The 27,471-nt window shown below is 35.0% G+C and overlaps 1 protein-coding gene across 1 annotated transcript; it reads right to left on the reverse strand.

Moving 5' to 3' along the window:
• Nucleotides 1-19,140: 19,140 nt before the first annotated feature.
• On the reverse strand, nucleotides 19,141-27,018 carry LOC122276497 (WD repeat-containing protein 20 homolog). The gene is made up of 11 exons (XM_043086272.1): nucleotides 26,491-27,018; nucleotides 25,782-26,090; nucleotides 25,590-25,698; nucleotides 25,411-25,504; nucleotides 22,515-22,602; nucleotides 22,343-22,426; nucleotides 21,322-21,418; nucleotides 21,150-21,237; nucleotides 20,858-20,963; nucleotides 20,676-20,768; nucleotides 19,141-19,775 (listed from the first exon to the last, which is right to left on the reverse strand). Exons 1-11 carry the CDS (start codon nucleotides 26,659-26,661, stop codon nucleotides 19,377-19,379), a joined length of 1,638 nt encoding a protein of 545 aa, XP_042942206.1. The 5' UTR covers nucleotides 26,662-27,018; the 3' UTR covers nucleotides 19,141-19,376.
• Nucleotides 27,019-27,471: the final 453 nt, after the last annotated feature.

Here is a 27,471-nt window from a genome sequence, read left to right on the forward strand (position 1 = left end):
TACTATTTCCGACTGCAGGTTTTTATTCAGTTATTGCTCTAGGATTGCTTTTCTATTATGAAATTATAAGATTGATCCTAAGTAACACCTAGAGGTGGTGAATAGGTGCATGTAACAATTCCTCCAATTTTAATTTCTTAGATATCGAATCAGCCCATATGAATCAAATCACAATATTAAATAAACATAAATAGAAATGATAAAGCAAAACAAGCCAACCACAAGACAATGATTTTTTTATAACAAAGGTAAAACCACTTTGGGGCAGCCTACCCATATTAAGAGCCCCAAATTAGAAATGCAATGTTAATTGTAAAGAAAGAACATTTCAATTTTTTAAGGAAATAAGCACCTGCGTCCAAACAAGTGGCCAAAATCTAGACATAAAATAAGGACGTAATAGGGGTGCCCTTGAACATACTAATGGGCCCCAATTGATACAATATAAACAAGTTAACTAATACTACACTAAAATAAGTCCATATTCGCTAAGACAGCCCACAACAACATAGGCCCATGATCCATGCCCATTAGGCTAAGTTCTCTCTCCCCATACTTGTTGACTACAACTCTATCCCCATGAGATGGGCTTGAACCCTGAAGCCCTTAACATCTGCTCCCCTTCTCAGAAGACCTTGTCCATAAGGTTGAGGTATTGTTGGCGGAGTTGCTATTCCAGAACCCAAGTGGAGTCTTCTTCAAGAGTGTTGCTCCACTTCTTGACTGCTTACATTAGGGCTAGAATTTCTTTCTCATAAGTAGATAGGTCCAAAGCCTTTCCCTTGAGAGTATGGCTAAGGTAGGCTAAGGATTTGCCCTCTTGCATCAATACAACACCTATGCCCACCCCTAAGGCATCACATTCTATAAGGAATGATGTTTAGAGAAATTAGATAGGGTTAAAACTGGGAGTTTAGTCATGGCTGCTTTTAACACTTAAAAAGCCTTTGAAGCTACCACAATCCATTAGAAGCTATTCTTCTTTGGTAGAACAATGAGGGGTGCATCCAATAATCTATAATACTGAATACATTTTTTGAAGTACCCCGTGAGGCCCAGGACCCCTCAAGGATTTGAGGGATTTAGGTTGGGGCCAATCCACCATGGACTGAATTTTATAAGGGTTAGCCTTCACCACTTCAGTTGAGACTAAGTGACCCAAGTACTCTATTTCTTTGCATCCAAACTTACATTTACTCCTCTTAGCAAATAAGGTATCTTCTACTAAGGTTTCCAGGACCAATGTCAAATGCAATATATGCTCTTCCTTGGTTTTACTATAAACCAAAATTTCATATAAAAAATACAATGAAAAACCTCCTTAGATAGGGTTGGAACATTTCATTCATTAATATTTAGAATGTGGCTGGGGCTTTTGTCAACCTAAAAGGCATCATTAAAAATTCATAGTGGCCTTGGTGGGTTCTAAAAGCTGTTTTTTGGACATCCTCGTCTCTTGCTCTTATCTGGTGGTATCCCAAACAAATGAAAAAATGGTAGCTGCATGTAACTCATCAAGTAGCTCACCGATGACTAGAATAGGGAACTTCATTATTTAGTGCACAGTAGTCCACACACATTTGCCAACTACCATCTACCTTCCTAACAACAGTGAAGGGAGGAAAATGGTAACTGGCTAAGTCTAATAATCCAACAGGCAACAGTTCTTAAACTATTTTCTCAATTTTTGATTTCTGGTAGAATGGGTATATGTAGGGTCTCACAATGATGGGGGCAATTCCATCTTTGAGCTTAATGTGGTGATCATGAGTTCTATTTGGTGGTAGCCCCTTGGTCTCATCAAAAACTTTCTTGAACCTTTACAATACATTTTTTAAGTGAGGGGGTATTGGTACTTCCTCTTTTTCTGGTCCCACTTCAAGAACTCATAGGAAAATTCCTCTTTGTTTTACTTTAGTCAATTAAGACAAATCCACTCTCTCCACCCATTCTAAATGGTTAGGGTTCAGACCTATAAGAGTGATTGATTGCTTGCCCAGAGTGAATGTAGGGCAGAAAAATCCCGTAGGGCTTGACCTAGTGTTCTAAATCACTAAATTTCCAACATTATGTCATATCTTCCAATGGGTAGCAGAAAGAAATCTGTAGCAAAATGATGCCCCTGCACCAAGAATTCTGCCCCCTCCAGCTTACCTTCATTCTAGAATCTCTCTCCATTTGCTACCCTAACTTCTATTTGGAAGTTGTGGGTATTTCCTATGTTGATCAAAATTATCACAAATTTTTCCTTCACTTTGCCCAACATTCACATGGTCTTTGGATTAAGGGAACCAATAATGGCATATAGAGAGATCAAGTGCTCCCTTCTAGGACTTTGCACCACAATTTTCCCCTCTTCTGACTATTGTTCCACAATCTCCTCTTCCCCCACATCTCCTTCTTGGGAAAACTCCATTCCCTCCATGATGAATAGTCTAACATTCTTGCACTTATTATCAAGGTTCTATTTTTTCATCACAAAAGTAAGAAATTCCCTTTTCCCTTCTCTCCTTCGTCTCAGCCACACTTAATCTTTTGGATGGGGTGAGTCTCATTAAGAGAGAATCCTTTGGAAGCTAGAGAGTCCCTCATTGGCTTAGAAGATGATGACACAGAACCCCCCCAGTTACTCCATTTCCTTGAACTATTAATATATTATTACAGCTTACCTTCACTCCAGAATCTTTCTCCATTTGCTACCCTAACTTATATTTGTTCTGCTAAGCCTTATTGGTCAAGGAAGTTGTGGGTATTTTCTGTGTCGATCAAAATTATCACAGATTTTTCCTTCACTTTGCCCAACATTTAAATGGTCCTTAGATTAAGGGAACCAACAATGGCATATAGAGAAATCAGGTGCTCCCTTCTAGGATTTTGCACCACAATTTCCCCTTCTTCCAACTCATGTTCCACATTATCCTCTTCCCCCATATCTCCTTCTTGGGAAAACTCCATTCCCTCCATGATGAATAGCCTAACCTTCTTGTACTTATGGTCAGGGTTTCATTTTTTCATCACAAAAGTAACAAATTCCATTTTCCCTTATCTCCTTCATCTTGGCCACACTTACCTTTTGGATGGGGTGAGTCCCATTGAGAGGGAATCCTTAGAGAGTCTCTCATAGGCCTAGAAGATGATGAAACAAAGCCCTCCTCCCCCCCCCCCTCCCCCCTTCTCTCTCCAAGTTACTCCCTCTCCTTGAACTATTAATATATTATACCTGAATTTTTGCTAACCCAAAGGTAGAATTTAGGTTGTGTGGCTTGAGCATCATTATGGGAAGTCTAATTTCATTTTTAAGCCCACTCAAGAATCAACTAAGCTTATTACTCTCAGAAAGACCTTACGGTGATTAGAAAGTATCTCAAATTGTGTCATGTAGGTTGCAATAGTGTAGGTTTGCCTCAATCTTGTAATAGCCTCCATAATATTATCATAGGATGAGCTCCCAAACCGAATCTATAGAGCTTGGATGAAAGAGTCCTAAGTGTGGACGCTGTAAGTCTCCTCAGCATCCTAGAACCACACAAGTGTATTATTGTGATACCCCATATGATGTGTAAGGGTAGGTGGTATATGTGATCCTACATTGCTTAGGAATGAGAAGTTCTTGCACTTTCTAATGTTCTAATAGAGCTCCAAATGTATCATTGACTAGTCCTTTTGGAGTAAAAGTCATATGAATTGGGTCTTTCTTTTGGGTGTTACAAATGGTATCAGAGTATATCCCAACCAAAAATGTGTCTCCTACGAAGGACAGGTCCGACGAAGACATCGAGAATTTAAGTGAGGGAGATTGTGATACTCCATATAATGTGTAAGAGTAGATGGTGTATGAGACCCACATTGCTTAGGAAGGATAAATTCTTGCTCTTTATAATATTCCAATGAGGCTCCAATTGTATAATTGATTAGTCCTTTTAGAGTATAGGGCATTTAGTTTGGATCTTCTATTGGCGCATTACAAATAGTATTAGAGCATATCCCAATTAGAAATTTAGGACTTGAGCCATGCTACCTACGAAGGACGGATCCGATGAGGACTTTGGGAATTTAAGGGGGGAGATTATAATACCCCATATGATGTGTAAGGGTAAGTCATGTATAGGATCCCATGTTGCTTGGAAATAATAAGTTCTTATTCCTAATAATATTCTAATGAAGCTCCAATTGTATCATTGAGTAATTTTTTTGGAGTATAGGCCATGTAGTTTGGGCCTTTCATTGGAGTGTTACAATCATCCTCCATGTAAAAGGAGGACATCAAGATGATCTTCAGGCGGTCTGGCATTGGATGTATAGAAAAATAATGACTAACCTTGTATACTCAACAGGTTGGATTTTCCCCTTCAAACCTTGGGAAACCCAACTTAATGGAGTGTAATTGCATTCGCCCTGAAGCTCTAGAACTGCCTATATGTATTTCTTCCTCATGTATTTTATTGTAAGCATGCCATGCGTGAGTGTGCACTCCATTTAGTGTTTCCACTAGTAGATCCATTTTCTTTGACAAATCTTCCAATGATTTCTAATGCTGTTCTCTACCCTTTACTTTTATAGGTCTTGATGTTGTTTCATCCAGAACACCAAATTCTCAAGTTCCTTAAACATAGTACCTTCTATCATTCTTAAGTGCTTCAGACACAAGAATCGATGGCTGTGATACCAAATTGTTAAAAGCCCTAAATTAGAAATGCAATGTAAATTGTAAAGAAATAAGAACACTAAAATTTTTCAAAGAAATTAGCACCTCCAAATTGGCGTTAAGCCTTGTATTCTCTTCTCTGTGTAAGATCCATCACCTTCTATTCAAACAAGTAGCCAAAATTAAAACAGAAAATAAAAAATGACAAGAGTGCCCTTGAACATGCTACTGGGCCCCAAATGATACAATGTAAACAAGTTAACTAATACTATGCTAAAATAAGTCCATATTCACTAAAGCAGCCCACGACAACACAGGCACACGATCCCTGCCCATTAGGCTAAGTTCTCTCTCACCATCCCTGTTGACTACAACTCTGTCCTCGTGAGATGGGTTTGAACCCTAAAGCCCCTAACAACCCGGTACAAACCAATTCCCCTATTTGAAGATAATTACAAATTTCGTACAAACCCTTTGTAATATGGGTCTCTTATTGGTCATGACAAAACAATCAACTTTCCTACTCCAATAGTAGCCAAAGCATCTACTAATCTTTAAACTTGGCTTCTTTCTCTTGAAACCTCCAATGGCTGAATTAACCTCAAATCACAAGTATCACTATCTTTTTATTTTGTGTGGTTTACAAAAACTCCAAAATATATTATTCTTATAAAAGTCTCAAAATGCTTTATCTCTCTTGACGCACTTAGGGTTGTAATCGAGTCAAGTTGATATAGTCTTTGATTGCTGAGCTTTGCTCAACTCAAAAAAATATAACTCAAAATTTTGATCTAATCTTTGTTTGGGCACGGCTCGTGGGCTAAGCTCTCAATTCAAGCTTGAGTTTGAGCTTGACCCAAAAATGAACCAGCTCGACTTAGCTCCGCTTGAATTGTTTATTTTTTATTTTTTGAATAAAATTTAATAATTATAAAATTAGAGAATTTGTAAAAAAAAAAAATCTAAATTTAATACTAACAAGTAGACCTTATATGGAGTTAGAAAATTGCAAAATCTTATAAATAATTAATATGTAATTAGTTGATATTTATCCAGAATAACTATATATTATGTAAACACAAATTACTAATACGATAAATAAATTTCATATATGGTTTATACATACTAGTATATGAAATTATGAAATCTTATCGATTAATTATTATACAAAATATAAAATAATTACAATAATTTAATGTCTTTAGTACTTAAGTAAATAACATATAGTTTTGAAATATATTTAATATATAGGCATAAGTGACTGCACATATGTAATCATGTTACATGCTATATATTTATTTATAAAGGTTCTATGATATATTATTAGCTAATATATATCTCTCTCTCACCTCTGTATATATATATACACAAAGATGTATGCATCTATATATTAATTTTCAAATGAGTTTTAATTAAATCAAACTAACTAGTTGAGTCAGATATAAACGAGTGGGCTTTAATGAGTCTTAACTAAGTCAAGTCGCGTTTAGTAAGGCATGTGTTATTCACTAATCAGGCATGTATCTGCTTTCATGAGAGATTTTTTTTTTTTCTTCCTCATGAGTTGAGCTCAATTTGATTTTAACCATGTAAGTATTGAGTGAGCTATCGAATAGATTAGTTGATTTATAACCTTATACACAGTTGAATATCATATCAATATTTGATTGGGTAACTTTATAGGCCAGTTTCGTGCTCCTTGAATGGTCCTTGAGTTGATCAAGCTCTTTTTAAATTTCAACATTGTATTCCTGATAATATGGTGGTGACTAGTAGTGATGGATTCCAGTACACAAATTCTTCTTCAAAATTCCAGATAACATGGTCTTTATCCAAACTTCAAATTCTATGATCTTCAAAGTCCTATACTTATCCAACTCAAATTTATTTAATCCAATAGAGTATGTGTTGGATAAATTTGATTTATTATTGCAAAATTGCAATCTTTTAAATCCGGAAATAACGACAGGTTCATAATGGGACATTAATGCTTCTTCAGATTTTGTGCAAACTTCGAATTCTGAGATCTTGAAACCTCCATTTCATCTTATACACAAATTTATCTAATCAAATAGAGCATTTATAAATACATTTGATCTCTTATCAATCCATATCCATTGTAGATAAATTTTATTTATCAACCCAAACCAAATAACAAGCGTTACCCATTGTTTTGAAATTGAATTTAGCCAATATTCAAAATAGCAATGATAAAATGAAAACCAAACTATAATTTATTTACAACTTATCAATAGATGAATCTTTTTTAAAATTTGAATACGTCAAATCAAGATCCAAATTAAACTAAATATTTTTAAAAGATATAAAGTTTAATAAAAAAAATTGTAGAAAAATTGTAAAGGAGTTATGATGATGTCTTCAATGCACATAAGGAATAAGTAGGGTGACAAAGGATCACCTTGCTTTAATCCTTTAAAGGGAGTAATAGGGCCTTTAGGATCCCCATTTATCAGAATGGAGAAAGAAATATTTTTAACACATCTCATGATTGCCCACTTTGCATGAAATCCCATCTTCTGCATTGTTGTTTCAAGGAAGTTCCACTCTATTCTGTCATACGCCTTGATCAAGTCTAACTTAAGAAATATATAACTAGTTCTCCCCACTCTCTTTTGTCTTAGGAAATACACAATCTCTTGGGCCACTAGAATATTATATATTCTTAATCTTACTAGGACCAGAGCACATTGGGAGCTAGATATAACTTGTCGGAGAACTAGCTTAAGTCTATTGGCCAACACCTTTGCCATTAACTTATAAACCACATTGCAGAAGCTTATTGGTAACCTGTGACTTTTTCGGGCCTTTTCTTCTTTGGAATTGAAGTAACATAATTATAGTATAAGGAGGTAGGAAACATACCAATGATCAAAGCCTTCAAAACTACAGAAGTTACTTCCTTACAAACAATCTTCCATTATTTATAATAGAAAATAGGCTCCATTCCATTCGGGCAGAGGCTTTTGTGGGGTTTATTTAGTGCAAGGCTCTAAAAACTTCTTCCTCAATGAAAGTCTTATTCAAAACTTAGTTCATATCCTCATTTATTATGCCTTCTAGCCCTTCCAAGAAATCCATATCCCCAGGGTGGTTGGAAGCTGTATAAAGATCCTAAAAGTAATCAAGAATCACTTTGTCTCTACTATCCTCTATGTGCCATACCTCTATTGCATCAGTCTTTTTATCTTTATCTCCACATAGTTTCTTCCCTCTCAAGCCAGCATTGTAGGTTTGCTCAAGCTTCATGTTGTTCTCCAATTCTAGTACTATTTGGGTCACTTGTCATTAATTGTTAGAGTTTGGATTTGGCTTGTTTGATATTTGTGTGACTTCTTTCGAAAACTTGATGGTTCCATGCTGTCAAACTTTTGTTGCAACAGTCTATTTTGTCCATAATTGTTTCAAAGTCAACATTCATTGTATCTACCTTCCAAGACTCTGCTATAATTTTCTCACAATCCTCAGGCTCCACCTCAATTGCCTCAAACCTACATAACTTTTTTTCCAAAAATTTGACTCGCTCCAAAATGAGCATCACAAAGACTATCTCAAGTGTAAGAGGATATTGCGTAATAATAAGGAATAAAATTTCTAGATCGTCTCCATAAGGAACTTGTGCTTAAAATCAAACTCATACAATGGTGGATAATATTTACAAAGAGAAAATAAAAGTAGTGATATGTACAATGAATGGAAGATAAAACTACTGAGATGAAGATTTTTAAATTAACATAATACAACTAAAAAGATAAAATAAAGAGATATGAAAAATGATTATGGTTTCAAGGAATGACTAAGATTTCAAGGATCCGTCTAATAATGTTGAATATTGTCTCCAATCTATCTACTTCAATTAAACTAGAATAATGATTTCATTTAATTAGAAGATTTAGCTGTTAAGGTTAATCACGAAAGATTAAGCATAAACAATTGATGATTAAAACATTCACAAATCTATTTGAATATTATAGGAATTCTTCAAGCATCCAATGTATCCGAAAATCACAATGGATCAAGATAAATATATAGATAGTCAAAGTTTCTAATAATAAAACCATTCAATCAATTAAACTCACAATAAAAACATTATTGTTGATTGGAAACAATATCTAAATCATTAGATTTTTCCTCTAACCGTAGTAAAATATAAGAAAAATAAATGACAAGAGTTAAATAAGTAAACAAAAATTAACAAGAACTGGAGAGGAGGCTACAAACAGAGGAGGAATGGTGGACCGCGACAGTGGTGTCACTCCACTGTGCTGTCCTCCTCTCCATGCTTGAGCTCTCTCAAAAACAAAGAAAACTAAGAGAAAACTAAATTACACCCTGAAAAAGACTCATTCTCCTCTCTCTTTTCTAGCCATTTCGTGCGTCCAAAAGAAGAAAAGGAAACAAAATAAATCTCCTAGCCGCATGTGTCCGTCCAAGAGTAAGAGAAGCGTGCATGAACATAGGCATGCTACATCTTACGTGAACCAAGAAAAAAAAACAGCTACATTCCATCTATGTCAAAAAGCTGCAGCGTTCCATGTTCCCTAGTATTCACGTGCTTCCTTCAGTTTTTTTTGTCTGTACCTTCAAGTCGTGCACTAGAGGTGTTTTGAACCAATGAATATTTGCTTTATTTGCATGGATCCTACCGAAGAACCAAGTGAAAAGCTCATGTGCTACCGTCCAAATGAAAAGCAATGTGCTGTCCCTATCCGTGCATCACTGTCTCATTTCAATGTTGCCTAAAAAGCTCCAGAGCTCTGCCTTCCACTTGCTCATTTCAGTCCCGCAGGAGCTGCAGTTTTTTTTTTTTTTTTTTTTTTTGTGCAAGTCAGTCTGAAAACTCTCAAAAGTGCCTTGCCTTTTTCTCTGTTGGTGTCTTTCGTATGGTCTGATTTAGGTTCGGTTTGGTAAGTGAGATGAGGATTTTGAGTTTTGAGATTTGAAAAAGTTAAGAAAAATTTGAATTATTTATTTATTTTTGTATGAGGATTTGGAAAAATTGTAATGATGAGATGAGAATTTTGAGTTTGAGATGAGAATTTTATGGTGCCAAACTAAACCTTAATGAGGCAAACCAAGGTGGTGAAGCTTTTTATAAGCGTGTTTTGACGCACGCATGGAGCATATTTCATTTTATTTCCGTGCGTCCATTTTCATGAAAAGCAAGAAAATTTGAAGTGGTATGAGCTCCATGTCCTATGAAGAAAAGAAAAGACTTCACTTGGTCTCATGGTCAATTGGTGGTCCCAAGTGTTGTTTCTTTTCTTTATCTCCCAGCGTGCGCCTTCCTCTTATTAAATTGTGCAGCGCCCGTCTTCGTTGGGTTGCTGGGACAGCACATGCGTGCTACTGGGAGTGAAGGTGCTGCTATGGAGGTGTTGAGCTTACGGATGAGTGGTTGGCAAGGAGGAAGATGTGATTGCTGTAAAAAAATAACAAAGATAAATAAATAAAAAAACAAAAATAAAACTAGACAAAAGAATGAAAAATAAAATATGAAAGTCTTGTGCATGAAATATTATTAAATCACAACTATTAAAATCAAGCATAAATTATGATATTAATCAATTTAAATCACAACTTAGATTTATGCCTATTAACCATTTTTTCATCTAAAATTAGTAATAATGTTATGAAATGAATAAAATATATTGATTCTAAATGTATGAAATATGTAATATTTCAATTCAATCACCCATCTTACTATGTTTTTCACCATTTAGTTGCAAGATGATGGGGATGTGGTCAAAATGAACTACCATCCCATGAATGACACTTACAGATGGGAAGAGAGTGCACCATACCTAGTTAGCCAGATATCGGTCTAGTCTTTCACTTATACCGTCCTGAGTTCTTCTCATGTTACACCAAGTAAACAGGACACCTGTATAACCCAAATCCTTTAGATTGCATTCATCCACCAGGGCTTTAAATTGTTCCATTTGTCTTTTAGATATCTCTCGCCCACCACTTTTCTCATTTCTACTTAGTATTTTATTAAAGTCTCCAAACACCAACTAGCCCGTATGATCTACGTCTTTTAGGGATCTCAAGAGTCTCCATGTCTTTTCACTCTTTGACGTATCCGGATGCCCAAACATCTCAGTTAAAAGCCACTGATTTGTACTCTCTCCATCTTCTTTTACACAGGTACTGATGTATTTTTTGAATAGCTTTTAACCGTTAGATTGAGCTCATCTTGCCACATCATGGCAAGTCCTCCACTTCTGCCCTTACCTTCCACTACCAAACAACAATCAAACTCCATTTTAAATCTTAGAACTTCCATTTTTCTAACTAACAGTTTAGTCTCTTGTAGAAACAAAACATCGGAAACAGGAAACTTCCTTCTTGATTAAATCATGAAGTGCACTAACTTCATTCACAAAGTTGCTCCCTTACCATTGACCTCTACTTTTATTCTTTTGTGAGTCCTCTATTAGAGATCAGAAGAAAGTTCTTCCCCTTCTTGAGCTATTCTCTTCTGGTTGTTTGTATAATTTTGTGGAAGGAATTGGGGTGTAACAATGCGACAAAGACTTTGCCACTTTTTACCCCTTGTGGGCTTGGACTGAGTAATGAGTTGGGCTATTGGACACTCTACCAGGGCCTGTCTTCTAAGACCACACTTTTTCTCTAACCCTTTAATTCTAAGACCATGCTCTTTCTTTAATCCTTTTATCCTTCCCCCTTTTGTGTATTTGAACCTCCTTTTGATTTTGGACATTTTTCTGCTTTCCTGTTAGTTACCAACATCTCAGCAAGTGTATTTCTACCAGAATCCTCGTTTATGGCAAGAGCAAATTTTTGGAGCTCTATTGGGATAACTTTCATTTTAATGTAATTGGCTTGTTCCTTAATTTAGGATATGTTCCTATCACAGCCCTTGCCATCTTGCCTTGGATAACTACTTTGTCAGCAAGATTTTTGTCCTCTTCATTTTTTCCATCCAAGGCAAGATCATCGAAGATCAGACCGGTGGTGAATTTCAATCTTCTTTATGGTTCTAGTCATGTTTTTCTCCCCACCTTTCCATATTTGCTCCAGCTCTCATCTACTGTCCAAATGGAAACTCTAGTGTAAATTGCACCCTTTTTTCATTTTTCTTGTTATTTCAAACATTTTTTTAAACATGTTTAAACATTTAAAAAAAATAAAAAAATACCGATACAATAATAATCACTTCAATAATCAGTAAATAAAAAAAAATTAAAAATTAAATTAAATACATTAGCGATCAAAATGAGTGGGCATACAAGTATTATTTAAAAAAAAAGAAAGGAAAAAAACTAAGAAAGTACTAAACAAAATGAGATCTAAAAAACAGTTTGAATGATCAACTTGTTTAAAGTTTTTTATAAGATTATGGAAATGCCAAATACATTAAAATTTACGAAAATGCTAAAAGATTACGAAGCTAACATTAATACATTGCGAATCGGAATGCAATTTGGAATTGGAATGAGGAATATGTAGAGGCGTAAAAATAAACTAAAAAATCGGCCCAGACAGGACCGAATTGCTTGGTTCGGTCCGGAATTAGTTTCTTCATTTTAAAAACAGGTCAAATCTAGTTCGAAATCAGTTTTATGTTTTCCAACACCAGACTGGACCGGTTCACATATTATATATATTATTAATTTTTAATATTATATATAATATATTTTATATTATATATAATTTTTTATAGATAATATATATAATTATGTATGAAATAATATATTATAATTTATAACATAACATTTTAATCTTAAACATGAATATTTATTTGATCATATGTTTTAAATATAAAATATATATACTAATACATTTTATTATCTAATAAATTCTCAACAAATTTCTTTTGATAAATGCATTAATAATACAAATACACTTAATATATTAATATCGAAAAACAAGACCGAATCAGACTGGAACTGGTAAAATCAAAAGTATCAATTTAAGGAGGTAACCGGTACGTAATCAATTTTAAAAAATATAAAACCGATGCTACAGGTTTGGTTTTAGATTTTGTTCAAAATTGGACCGGTTACACTCCTAGGAATATGGTATATAAGTTAGTACACCATAATAGAATGGAATTTAAAAGTGTGATAGTGATACCTACCACTCCATGTCTATCCAACCTTTACAAATTAGTATGAGGGACTTGGGCTATATTGGGGAACAGGGTGCTTGATGCTTAGGGTGTAAAAAAAATCCAGCAAACCGAACTGGACCAGCCCAATTGTGCTGGTTTTGGAACAGTTTGGTCCGGAACCCGTTTTTATAAACATAAAACCGGTCGGAACCAGTCCGTTTCCGGTTCTGGTTAATTTTGGACTAGACCAATACTGTTTATATATATATATATATATTTATTTATTTATTAATATTATATATAATATGTTTTATATTATATATAATTTTTTATATATAATATATAAAATAATATAAATTATAATTATATATAAGATAATGTTATTATAATTTATAAAATAAATGTTTAATCTTAAACATAAAAATTTAATTCATCATATGCTTTAAATATATAATATTATAAATATATATTATTACTAACATTTTATCATAAGAACTAAGAACTAAGAAGAAAAAAAAATTACTCAAATAGTTAAATATTATTACTAAATTTTGAATCTTTGATGGCCTAATAAACTTAAAACTCTCAATATTTTTTTTTATAAGTACATAAGGCATTAGTAGATAAATATAAATTATATATATTAGTATATAATTTATATTTATACAATTTACATTTTATGACCTAATACTAAATACTAATAGTCTAATATTATATTACTAATTTACTATTAATATTATACTTTCAATCTATGTATAAACTATAATAAACTAATACTCAATTACTATACTAATATTAGTATATAAATCACTACACTAAATAATCACATATAAAATATATAGTCACCGTAGTCTATTAATAATATAGTTATAATAATCACTATAATTAATACTAATATTAATAATGATACTAATGGTCTAATAAAATATTACTATTGGTAATATACTTTAAGTCCATTTATAATCTTTAATCACGTAAAAAGTAATCACATAGATACTAATACTAATATTCTAATATAGACTATATTTATACTCATACTAATATAATTATACTAAATCACCAAAACTAATACTAATATATAGCTATACTAATAGTCTAATATTAATACTATTATATAGTCTAATATATTATATAGCTATAACTAATACTAATATATATACTAATACTAATAGTCTAATATAGACTTATAGTTATAGTATTAATACTATATTGCGTTGTTATATTCTTTAATTTATTATTTATAACTATATAGTCTATTAGTCTATTATATATACATATATAGTCTATTATATTAATACAAGTTAAATTTTATGACCTAATACTAAATACTAATAATCTAATACTATATTACTATTAGTATTATACTTTAAGTCTATGTATAAATTAGTATATAAATCATTATACTAAATAATCATATATAAAATAATGATATAGTAACACTAATACTAAATTAATATACTAATACTATCAATATAGTCTATCAATAATATAGTTATAATAAAATAAACTCACTATAACAATTAACAAATATTAATATCATTATATGGTAATTATAATCACTATAATGAATACTAATATTTATTTATTTTTTTATAATCTCATCTCATTAAAATCAAGTCCTTACATTAATCTGCCTATCAAACCATACAGCTTGAGAAACACACGAAGGACATCCATCCCACCAGACACTTACATCTTCAACATTCCTAGCAAATCTTGCTAAACCATGCGCAACATTGTTGCCTTGCCTACATACATGCACAATTGAAACTTCCTGGAAACAAGTTCTAAGTCTTCGTATCTCATCTATTACATAGGCAAAATCAAATAAACAATCAAAAGAGGAATTTAAGGCATTAAATAATACCAAACAATCAGATTCCATAGTCATCTTGGAGATACCCCACTGCATCCTGAATTGAAGTCCCCGCAACATTGCTGTAGCTTCTATAAATTCTGAGCTTGATAGAGCGTGCTCAAACTTGATGCAAGCCACTAGAACATTGCCCTCATGGTCTCTTAAAACCAGACCAATTCCAGCTTTATCAATCTCACCAAAGGTGGCACCATCCACATTCATTTTCAAGCTACCCTCTAGAGGAGGTTTCCAGTTTAGGACACTTGGAGTATCTCGACTGCTGCTCTCAAGAATCTAAACTTGTTTAAACTCAGATTGCATAGACAGGGCTATAAAAATAACAGAAGAAAACTGAAGAGAAATGTTATCACAAATAAATTTATATCTTCTATACCAAAGGCCCCAAGCCATTGCTATAAATTTCAAGACCTCTTCCTCGTTGCCTCTATCCTTTACTTCCAGCATAATCTCCCCAAAAGATTTCCCAAAGCCTATCTCCCCCAACAAAGGTTGAAACTGGACACATAATGAGTAGATAGTACTACAATAAAATAAGGCATGTGCTGCATCCTCTCTACATTGGTGACAAAACAAACAAACATCATTCTCCAGAATTTTTTCCTCATAAGATTTTGATATGTAGGTAGGATATCCAAAAAAGCTTTCCATACAAAGATCTTAATCTTTAAAACGATTTTTAATTTCCACAAACACTTCCAAAAGGGGGCAAGTAGTTGAACCCGAGACCCTTCCCCTTCATTTAGAGTAGATACCTTTTGAAGTTTGATATACCCACTACGAACTGAGTAGTACCTACTTTTTTCAGCTAACCAATACCAGGAACCTTCATGAATGGGAGCCACATTAACCCTTAAAATCTAAGATACCATTTTTGGACTGAAGAGAACTCTTAATGCATCAACATTCCACCAACCCGAAACATTGTCCATTAAATCTTGAACTTTCAGATTCTCCTAAGGATAACCTACCGTTTCACCTAGTAAAACTGATGGTTGAATTCCAGGAATCCAATGGTCTTTAAACACATTTGTTTCCACCCCATTTCCCACTCTCCTAACACATCCAGATTTCAACAGAGGCAAGGCACTATGGATGCCTTTCCACACATATGATGAATTAAAACCAATCTTAGCTTCAAACAGAGAGCTCTTTGAAAATCTTGTATAAAAGAGAATCACAATTAGTGAGTAGCCGCCAACCTTGTTTAGCTAAAATGGCCATATTGAAATCATGCAAGTTTTTGAAACCCAGACCCCCTCTATATTTGGATACACTCAATTTCTGCCACCCCACCCAATGTATTTTCCTCTCCTGAGATTGATTACCCCACCAAAATCTGGCCATCATCATTTCCATCTTATGACATAAGGTTTTAGGGAATAAGAAACAACTCATTGCATATGTCAGGATTGACATAGCTACTACTTTTAACAGGATTTCCTTACCCCCTTGAGATAGCAAATTACCTTTCCACATCTAAATTTTCTGCCATAATCTTGGCTTTATACCAGCAAAGGCTCTTTGTTTAGATCTCCCTACCATGAGCGACAGACTCAAATACTTCTTGAATTGCTAAGTATTACTTCCACCCCCACATTGCCATAATATTTGCTTTCACGTCCTCTTGCACATTTTTACTAAAAACCATCGAAGTATTCTCTTTATTAATGCACTGTATTGACGCTTTCTCATACATATCCAGCAGAGATAGAATATTAGTGTTAGTAGAGACATCAGCTTGGCAAAAAATCACACTATCATCAGCAAATAATAGGTGGTTCACCCGAGGAGCCCCTCTACAAATTCTCACCCCTTCCACCATTCCCGCATTAGCATTTCTTTTCAATAATCTAATCAAACCTTCTGTGCACAGAAGAAATAGGGAAGGGGATAAGGGATCCCCTTGCCTAATGCCTCTTGATGGACAAATAGGGCCTTTTGGGCTGCCATTCACAAGAACAGAAAAGGAGACTGTTGACACACAATGCATAACCAGCTCAATCTACTTATGGGCAAAACCAAGAGTATTAATCATCCCCTTCAAGAAACCCCACTCAACTCTATCATACGCTTTACTCATGTCTAATTTGAGAGACATATAACCTTTTCGACCCACTCTTCTATTACAGAGACAATGTAATATCTCATATGCCACTAGAACATTATCTATAATTTGTCTCCCGGGGACAAAAGCACACTGAGTATCAGAAATGATCATAGGCAGAATTTTTTTAAGTCTATTTGCAATGATTTTTTATACTATCTTATAAAGGACATTACAAAGACTAATAGACCTAAAATCAGCCACTCTAGAAAGATTATTTTTCTTAGGGATTAAAGTTATGAAAGTATGGTTTAGCTCCCTAGGAAAAACTCCTTGATTCAAGGCATTCAACACAAAATCAGTTACTGACTTTCCAATCTTACTCCAATATTTTTGAAAGAACACAGGAGACATACCATCGGAGCTTGGACCTGTAGAAGGATGCATTTGTTGAATATCATCCTCAACTTCTTCCGCCACACAAGGAAGTAGTAAATCTTCATTTATTTGAGGAGAAACCCTCCTCCCCACTTTTGAAAATAAGTCTGAAAAATCTGATTGTGAATCAGTAGAGAATAATTTCTGGAAAAATCTCACTATTAAGTCACCCATCTGATCTCCTCTTTTCCAATTACCACTATCATCTTGCAATTGATGGATACAGGTCTTCCTTCTCCTAGCATTTGCTTTATGATGAAAGAACCTTGAATTCCTGTCCCCTTCTTTTAACCACTGCACTCTAGACCTTTGTTTTCACATAATTTCATCTCTTTCTAACCATTTTTGGACCTCCTCCCTATCCTTATGCAGAGAAATTTGTTAGAAATTTGGATCCATTTCTTCTATCCCTTTTAGTTTTTCTTTAGCCGAAGCCAATTCTTTTTGAACATTTCCAAAAGACGTTTTATTCCACTGTGTCAACTCAACTCCGCATTTTGAAAATTTGGCCATAAGATGGTTACACTGATCATTACCTTCTCTCTCACTCCAAATCCTCTCCACTATATTTGAACAGTCCTTATTTCCTACCCACATCCGGCTGGGTTGGCTCCGTTGTAGACGGAAAGGGCTTCGGGAGAATTGGGTCCTCTGCATTCTTTGACTACGACGCCGATGGGTTTCCCAAATCCCCTGTTGATGAATTTCCACATCGAGGTCTAGAATCTCATTTCCCTTCTCGTCAATTGGAACCAAAAGTAGCCCTCATCCATTCTCCGTACTGCAACTGCTCTGAAGAAACATCCACCAAAGCTTTTTTGCATTCTCGCATTGTGTGGCCTAACACCCCACAGAAATAGCATAGGTCCGATAAACGTTCATACGAAAATCGGACCCAACAGGCTTCACCTTCTCTAATTTTTAATCGTTTTATCCTATGAAGCGGTTGGGTTATATTCACCATTACCCTAACCCTCATGTACTCGCCCCATTCGACTTTCCCTTTTTCTAAGTCTAGTTCAACAAACTCACCCAGCATGCTCCCCAACCTTTTGCCCACATAACAGTTCCAAGCCATTAATGGAAGGTCATGGATACGCACCCAAAATACAGCTTGTTTGATTTGCATCGAGCTGAGTTGCATAGCACCTTCAAAAGGTTTCAATAGTATCAGCTGTTTGTCAAAATGCCACGGATAATGGACTATTGGAGTTGGTGGCTTTGTACGTAGCTATTATTATTAACTATTTCTTCTAGTTGTAAAGTTTTTTATTTGATGTTCTTGTAATTTTAACTTCTAATTTAGATTTGTAATTCGGACTTTTAATTTGTTGGACTTTTGGACTTGTAATTTGTTAGACTTTTTGATTTGTATTTTAGATTTTTGATATTTAGATTTGTAATTTGTTAGACTTTTAGACTTGTAATTTAGATTTTTGAAATTTAGACTTGTAATTTATTAGACTTTTGGACTTGTAATTTAGACTTTTGGACTTATTTTATTTCATAGCATAATTTTCTTTTTATTGTAAATTTTATTTTTTTGTAGCAGTTTTATTTAAATGCTTATAAGCTTATAGATTTTTTTTTTACACTAGATTTCTTATTTTAGTTTTTGAGTTATAACAGAATTTTGTTTAGACAGAAGATTTTTTTTATTTATAAAACAGATTTTTTATAACAGAATTTTTTTATATAGCAGATTTTTTTTTTATAAAGCAGATTTTTTATACCAGAACTTTTTTAAATAGCAGTTTTTTTTGTAAAGCAGATTTTTGTAAATAGTAATAGAGAATTTTTTAAATTGGTTTTTCTTTAAACAGAATTTTTTATAACAAATTTGTATTTCATTAAAACCGAAAAACCAGACTGAAAATCGGTAAAACCAGAATATCGATTTAGGAGGAAAACCGGTACGTAATTGATTTTAAAAAATGCAAAATCGGTGTCTACCTGTTCAATCCTAAATTTTATCCAAAACCGAACCAAACAAGACCTGTTACACCCCTAAATGATGCTTATAACTGAGAAAACAATAGAATCGAACCAACCAATTGGTTATTCTCGCTCTGAATCATGTTTATGTTTACATATATTGGAGGCAACTTGAAGAAGATACGTCTGCCATATTTTTAAAAAAAGGGCGTTGTGTGTGTGTGTGTGTGTGGGGGGGGGGGGGGGGGGGGGGGGGGGGGGGGGGGATGTGTGTTGGGGTCGGGCGTGAGAAAATAGCAAAAAAGGCTCGATTTTTCCTTTCTGATGATAGTTTGTATCATAGTTTGTAACTAGAACTGACAATCTTGCTCGAGAATAAAGGTTTCTCCTTCAAGCTGCTAGTTGAGATGGTTTCAGTGTTGTTTGACAGGCTTTCTGCCATCCCCGGTCTCATCCAGCCCTTTATGTGCCCATCTCGACACACCGTAAGCAGAGACTCCTGGGTAAATATCAAGCCAGAAAGTGGTTCGTTGTGCACACGATGAGCAACAAGCGGGGTGATCTTTGGAATATCTCGCATGCTTGGAGCAGGCTGCAGGGTGCCCACTGGACAAGCATTGTCCCAATGGGACGACTGGTTTCCTGCACCGTATGAGGGCGATCCACAAGGAGGGTACCGCCGCAATGGCACAACAATCTCGTCCATTTCAAGATCCCACAGAAGCAATTGCGTGTCCTGCCCACGATCAGATAAAGCTGGTAAAATATGTAATCTATAAAGCATAAACGTGATACAACTAGTCAAGTTTTGCCAAAAAAGCATCTAAGTAATATTACACAGATCAAAGGCTATTCTTACTGTCACTTTCAGCTCAAACAATATTTCTATCCTTACCACTGTGGTCATTGCTTTAATTTGCATCACTATATTAGCTAACTCGCAATGTTCCTTATCCCGAATTAAATTCTATTAGAATAATCAGAATAAACGTTAGTCCAAATGCCAAGTATGGAGATGCTTCTCTGAAAACATAATCATTCCAAATTCTAGTCTCTTCAGTAGCCAATAAATGATCTTACCTCATGGCCGTAGCATTGTTAGTTTCATATATTTTGGTTGTTGGAAACACAAACATTTGCATCGTGAAATATGGCCCACAGCGCTGCTCCACTTTCTCTGTCCAAAAACTTCTAGTCATAGATCCTCGAATACTCCCCAATTGGCCCTTAGCACTGCTCCACTTTCTCCGTTCCATAGATCCTCAAATAGTCCCAGTTTCTACTACTAAAGTTATTTTGGAACCCCTTTGGTCAAAGCTATCCTAAAGTTACTGACATAAAGTTTACCTCCACTCTCCAGTAGGCCAAATTTTAGATACCCTTTATTAACAGTTCCAATTTGGTGCCCTGAAGTGAGTAGTTTCTAGACATTATGTTATAACTGGCCAATTCTAGGAATTATTTTGGTGGCAAATTCAAATTACAGAGAAAAGACCTAATTTGGATTGATTAGGAACCAGTTTGAAAAAAGAGCTACGCTTTCTAAGTTAATAAGGTGGAAGTTTTATCCAGAAAATCAACATAAAGTCAACACTCGTAAAAGGAAATTATCATAGCCAACTATATTTCTCAATACCTGACCAACAGAACCAAACCGGTACATGATAGTTTCCCCCGTGCCTTCTGAATTTGGTGATGACCAATATGAATCAAAAGCCACCCCACTGACCTGTCAGCATGATGCAGTAAACAATAAGAAAGGTGGTTATAATCATGTGAGAACCATGTCTGGCCATCATTATTTTATGTGAAGCATACCCATGAATTATGCCCCTCACCCCACGCTACCACTTTCCGATCTTCCATGCTCCAAACTTGAACCAAATCATCTTCTCCTCCCGTAAGAATGTATTTTCCATCCATACTGTTTAGTAAGGATTTGTTGTCAATCATACAAACTATTTTCTCGAAGACATGATATAATTTAAACAGGAAAATGACCATATACACAACAGTATAGATTAAGAAGGAAAAGTCTAGGAGAATGGAAGAAATATTTTTGAAACTAACACCAATAAGCTAGTACTGGGAAACCAGTAAGGTTACCAACCTCCAAGCACAACATAATAGAGCACCATAATAACTTTTGCCACCACATACGATGAGCTCTTTTGAATAGTCAAAAACTCGTAGATAACCTGTGTTTAGTATTTAATTGAGCTCGTTTATGTACAAAATAAACAAACACGACCAAAAATATGCAGTTGGTACCAGAATTATACCATCTCTTCCCACAGTTGCTAGATAGGTACCATCAGTTGAGAAAGCAATGCTATTAATTGAACCTTGGCATATATGCCATCTGGCAACTGGGTTACTCTGCATGCAAATAATCAATGCTTCAGATGCATCCCTTATATAAGTTTAGACAGGCCAGCGAAACAGTAGATAGAGATTCGATAGACCAACAAAACAGTTGATAGAGAAGTGAGTACTCATCCAAGTCACAGCAAGGATGTCAAAATATCCCCATGCATAAAACCTTAGAAATGTGAAAAAAGCATTTATGCTCAAAATTCAAATAACAATATAACAACTTACTAAAACCCAAGCCTTAGAACTACATTGGAAAACCAAGCATATTTTAGTAAGCATGTTGTAATAGTAAGCATTTTTCTTCGCCTGGCTACTGTGCAATAATTCTGTAGTGTATGTTGAACCCACTGCTGCCCATCTAAAACGTATGTGCAAAACAATCAACACAAAAATACAGACCAATGATTGATGAAACTAGACGATTACAGGATATGACCCAGCCTGAGAGAATGAAGATTTAATTACATGTGCAGCTCCCCAATCAAGGTCAATGTGAGACTATATGTCACAATTAAATAAGATCCGAGTGCAATCTTTTATATATATTGGAACTCCTGACTCATGGAACAGTTGAAAACATATAATTTTCAGAAACAACATGGATGACTTTCTTTGATAGGTACAATATGGATGACCTTCTAAAAAATGCTGCACATTTTCAGCTGCTATCTAAATTTTAACTGCATAATTTTGAAAACCTTATACTGTAAAAAAAATAATATAAAAAACCCTATGGTTAACAACAACTACGTGCTATATATATATATATATATATATTTCCTAGCGATTGATTGCTTGGGAATAATTCATCTAAACAAACATTAAAAAACCAATTTAAAAGAAAGAATCACAAAATTAGAAAGAACTGATACATCTATGAAAAAACATCCAAAACAGCTTAATAGCAAATGACTGCCAATCCAGCACCTTACTGTAACGTGCATGTGCAACAGAAAATTGCATCTGATCTCTAACAACAGGGAATGAAGTATCTCCAGCACCATCTTTGCTCTGGAGAAAAAAAGAAAGAGCAAAAATGGTTAAAACATGCTTAACGCACTATCTACAACACACTGAATCATGAAAGTCCAAGGCTTGCCTTTTCATACACATACAAATTTCCATCAGTATGAGCTACAACAAAAGCACCATCGCCACCAGGTACCCATGCGACACTAGTGCAACGACTGTTGAAAAGAGACAAGGTTAATTGGACCAGACATTTAGACTACTTGAATAAAAATAGTAACAACAACAAAAGGTCATGCGTGTGTGCAAGCTATCAGTTACCAAATACTTCATTTTTCCAACCCTCAATGTCAACGGCTGCGACAGTAGTGTGAAGAAAGGTTTCAGACTTAAGCTTTGCCTAGTGTATGTAGCCTACATCCAGAATTTACTAGTTGAAAGATGTTCTATATATGTGTAACCACGTATGCATGTATGCGTATATATGTATGTAAATTTTGACAGACTAATTTGCATACCCACACAAAATCAAGCAGTTATTTTAGAGAATATTTTTCTTGGAGAATAAAATATTAGAATCCCTGTGTAAAGGCATCCCTGTGAGAATTTGAAGCAGGGTGAAGAACTGCATATTATCTCAACCAGATCAGGAAAGGGTGCATATACACAAAAAATAAATAAATGCATAAAAAAGAAACAACTGTGCATCCAAGAACTAGACTAAACAAATACCGCCTGTGGAAGTAAATAATCATCGTCTTGGGATATATCCTGAGGTGAGTTTCAATAATTCAGTGAAATATACCAACTATATCAACCAGAATAAAAGTCAGTGCATGAAATACATGGAAGAATCCATAATATAGATTGCATATAGAATTTTTACTAAGGCATGGTTAACCTCAAACATTTCCTTTTTATTTTATTTTATAGGTATATCCCTCAAACACTTCCCTGCAATATATCCAACTAAATTGAAATTTGTTGCAGATGATTTTTATATTCATAAATTATACACGATACAATCGAAGACACTTTTCCTTCAATACACAAGACTGGAGGATTGTCCAAAAATTAAGGAAATTGCAGCCAGAATCAGCAGAATCTCTCTTGGTCAGGGCAAAAGGTTCACATAAGTGCAAACTTCACCGTGCACAAACTTCCTAGTTGGGCCGCTTCCCATGATATAATAGGAAGCACTCCCATTCCAAGACTCCCCCACCATGTCTATCCCCCTGTCCAGTTTGACCCACCCTAGTTCCCAAATATCTATTGTATCTCTCTCATTCGGGGAAAAAAAAACAAAAAAAAACAGAGATTATTTTCCTTTTCTGGGTCCAAATTGAAACATTTGTTCCTGTCCTCACATGCAAGCACTTGTACATGAAGCAATACCACAGATTGGGTCAACCAGCCCAAAAAAGCACTCATGAAGATATATATCACTCACCAAGTTTCATACTCCAACAGAGGAAAAGTTGTAGAGAAATTAGAAGTCAATATCCATAAAAGTGTCACCAAGCAGTCCATACTACATGGAGTTAGGTATGCTGTTCGCTATGATTGTCTCTTCAGAATCTAATTCCTTATCATACAACATTATGGCATAGTTACAGTGCCAATTCCTTTTTTAAAAAATTTGTAGGTAAAAGGGAGCGTCTACCTGAGTATCTCTAACATAGGACGTGAATTATTCTGTTGAATTCAAGTAACTAATTAAAAAGTAGTCAACTATCAGCAAAATTATATGGAACAAACAATGTGCTCCGCCAGACAACCTTCTGATTAGGAAGTGCTACAGTTTATTAGAAACATCCCACACCCATTGATCATATATACCCATAAGGGTACTCTGGCCATGTAAGTGTAATGCAAAAGAGAATTTTGCATAAATTTCTTGGATAATCAGTTTGAAGCAGCATAGGAGCTTTAGAAGCCATGTAGATAGGAATGATTCTGACAAAAAAGATCATCCAAACAGCAGTGAGTTTTTGGAAATGGTGCGGGGAAAAAATAATATTTCCTATTGCAAGAAAGAGGAAAAAGAAATTCACCCACTAACTAGCAGCTGGATGATGCTATTTAAAATTACTTTGGTCACCGCTACCCTAACTAGCCTGAGAAGGAGGGGCTAATCCAAGCAACCAAAAGTTTTTTTTTTTTTTTATATTATATAGGCAAATAAAAAGCAATATTATATAGGTAAATAAAAAGCAAACCCAAAGTTATTAAGAAAACTTCTGAAGCTTAAAGACACTCATCAATTTTTTTTTAAAAACAATAATGCACCTAATGGTCTTAATGATCTCCTAACAATTGTCTATTCCACTATAAAGCAAAGGCAATAGTAAATATCCAGTTTCTTTCTCTTGTACTTGTAAAAATAAAAAATGCATCCACTTGGAAACCATATAAGACAAAACGACTTAAGACCTCCTGAGTGAAAGGACAAGTTGATGGTTCAAATTAAATTATCAAAAATTAGAGTTTGCATATTGACCAAATTAACAAATGGAACAGTAATAAATAAATCAGAACCTTAAATTAAAAAAACTTTTTAAGACTACTCATTTTCTTTTCTGTTTTTGTTTTTATCCTCATTTTGACAAGTTCAAGCAACATTTTAGACTCCACTTTGTTTTTCGATAAGAAAGGTATTCACCTCAGTATTATCCAATGGACATTAAAGGTGCTGTTTATTTCCCATTCTTTGCCATCTAATCTTCAATCTCCTATAAAATCACGATAACAATCCTATAAGATTTTCTAATGGAAGAAGACCTATTCAATTGCTTTGCAGGCAAGAAAGAACCATCGTCTGAGACTTTGCAAGTCTTTTAGCACTTTACCCATTTTCCATGGCTTGACTAATAAACATGCAAAATGAAATTCCATAAGATCTTCACAAACTAGATGCCAAGAGTAACATTTGATGGGCCTGATAATAACAAAGCATGAAATTTATGGAAGAAATAAGTAGTGCTATGTAACGCGTGGGAAGGTACTAAAACTAAGTTAATTCTTGCCTGTTATTAACAGAACCATCTTTGTTATAATGCTGAGCCCCAACAAGCTTCTTTCCTACATCCTGTAATTGCTGTCTCAGTGACACAGAGTACACTACAATAATGCACACGACATATAAATTTGTAAAGTTTGGACTTCCAAACAAAATTACAAATTAAGTTTTCATTGTAAACTTTACCATCCCCAGAATGTAATCCGATAAGCAAGTCATGCCCATCCTTAGCGTCCTGATCAAATGCGTGACACACAGGATTTGAATTACTGAAATGGACAGACTTTATCGGATCCTACATTCAAAGATTTATCTGTCATAGACCAACCAAGAAACCCTAAAAGCCACTCTAGCCCAAATAACAATATACCAAAGCACCTTATCTTGAGAATTCAGATCACTTATAAAGATGGCATCCCCCACGTTGAAGACCAAGTAAGCCCCTTTCCCATCGAAGTTTGTAGTAGCCATTGAGTTACTAGAACTTGAAGACCCCAATGACCCAACCCTACCATTCCCACTAACACTCTTACTGCCACCATTCCCTCCGACAAAGCTGCGGCTCCCATTGCTTCCGCCCAACAACCTTGCTGCAGCTGATCGCACCCCACTGCTAGCACTGAAGCTTGAAGGCGCGGCTGCTGGGATAGATGGGGTCGGCTTGTCCTTCAGATGTGCTAGAGTTACCTATTATAATAAAATTCCACCAACAATGCTCTCAAGGTTAGAGTATCAAAAAAACATAAATCAACGAACTAGAAAGAATCTAAAATTTAATTCTGTATTAGCTATCAGCCTATCAAATGCACCCAGGCATATTAACATCAACCAAAATTTCTTTAGAAAGACGGTTTTAAGATGAACACAGCACCAAAAAATAAACATAACATGAAAATTAACCAAACATATATTCAAAGGGTAATCATAACAAACGGGTACTGATCATTGCTTTTAAAAACCACGGAAATCAACCAACAACAAAGAAATCGCTCGCAGAACTTTCATTCCACGAAATAGGTATTGAAGAACGTCCCAAAAATTACTTACAAGTATGAGTTGGGACTATAAAACTGAGAAATTAAAGTACCTGAGTGACAGTTTTTCCATGGGCGTAATGAAGGAGACCGGAGGGGTGGGTCTTCTCGTAGTGGAGCTTGTATCGGCCATCAGGAGTTTTGAAATAGGTCTTGAGGGCCGGTGTTTGTGCGGCGGCCGATGAAGACGATGTTGACATCATGCCGTTGGCGGAATTCATCATGAGGTGGTTTATGGTAGGTCCGGGAGAGTATGATCATGACACTGGAAGAGCTTTTAAATTCAATGCCTGGAGTTATCCCTTTTAACTAATGTTTTTTCCTTTCCGGGTCTTCAATGGCGCTTCCGGATCAAAGGGTAATTATAGTCTAGTCTAATGGTGGGAGAGTTGACTATTTGTGAGGCTCGAGTGTACGCAATAAACGGTGGGGATAACGAGCTTCGACAATCTGTCTCTATCTGGATTGATAGAGAGAGGAAGGGTGCCAAAGCATGAAAGCAGCGTATCATGAAAGATGGAAATAAAGTACTGGGAATGGATTTGGTTGAGTGGATTCATCTGGAAGTCTGGAAAATGAGGTACTGTTTGTTTGTTCCAAGTGTTTATTTTTTATTTTTTGAAAGAACATACCTCTGTATCTTATATTCATTTATCTGTATTCATTACAATTTTGTCCTTCATTACAAAGTATTGAATACCTGCAGGACCCTCCTCTATCCATATTTGTTCCCCATTTACAGTTAAGGAAAATTTTGCAAGAAAATGAGCTACTCTGTTACATTCTCTATATGTGTGTATAACCTTCCACATTGGCCTGTTCCTCAGTATATCCTTAACATCTTCAACCAGCTGACCATGCCATTCCCAATTAGTCTCAGGATTATTAACAGCCTTAACTATGTTCAATGCATCTCCTTCAAAAACTACCTCTGTCAAGTTTAGATCTGCACAAATCCGCAAGGCACACCATAGTGCTTGAAGCTCAGCTACCAAAGGGCTGCATACATTCTGCTTTTGAGAGCACACAGATAC

This window comes from Carya illinoinensis, chromosome 9, assembly GCF_018687715.1.
Source record: "Carya illinoinensis cultivar Pawnee chromosome 9, C.illinoinensisPawnee_v1, whole genome shotgun sequence".
Taxonomy (NCBI): Eukaryota; Viridiplantae; Streptophyta; class Magnoliopsida; order Fagales; family Juglandaceae; genus Carya; species Carya illinoinensis.

Coding starts and splice junctions, on each gene's coding strand:
- LOC122276497 (XM_043086272.1), bottom strand. CDS start 26,661: ATGATGAATTCCGCCAACGGCATGATGTCAACATCGTCTTCATCGGCC. Junction 25,505..25,589: donor CGGATTACATTCTGGGGATG/GTAAAGTTTACA, acceptor GCATTATTGTAG/TGTACTCTGTGTCACTGAGA. Junction 19,776..20,675: donor GGTTTGGTTCTGTTGGTCAG/GTATTGAGAAAT, acceptor GATCGTGGGCAG/GACACGCAATTGCTTCTGTG.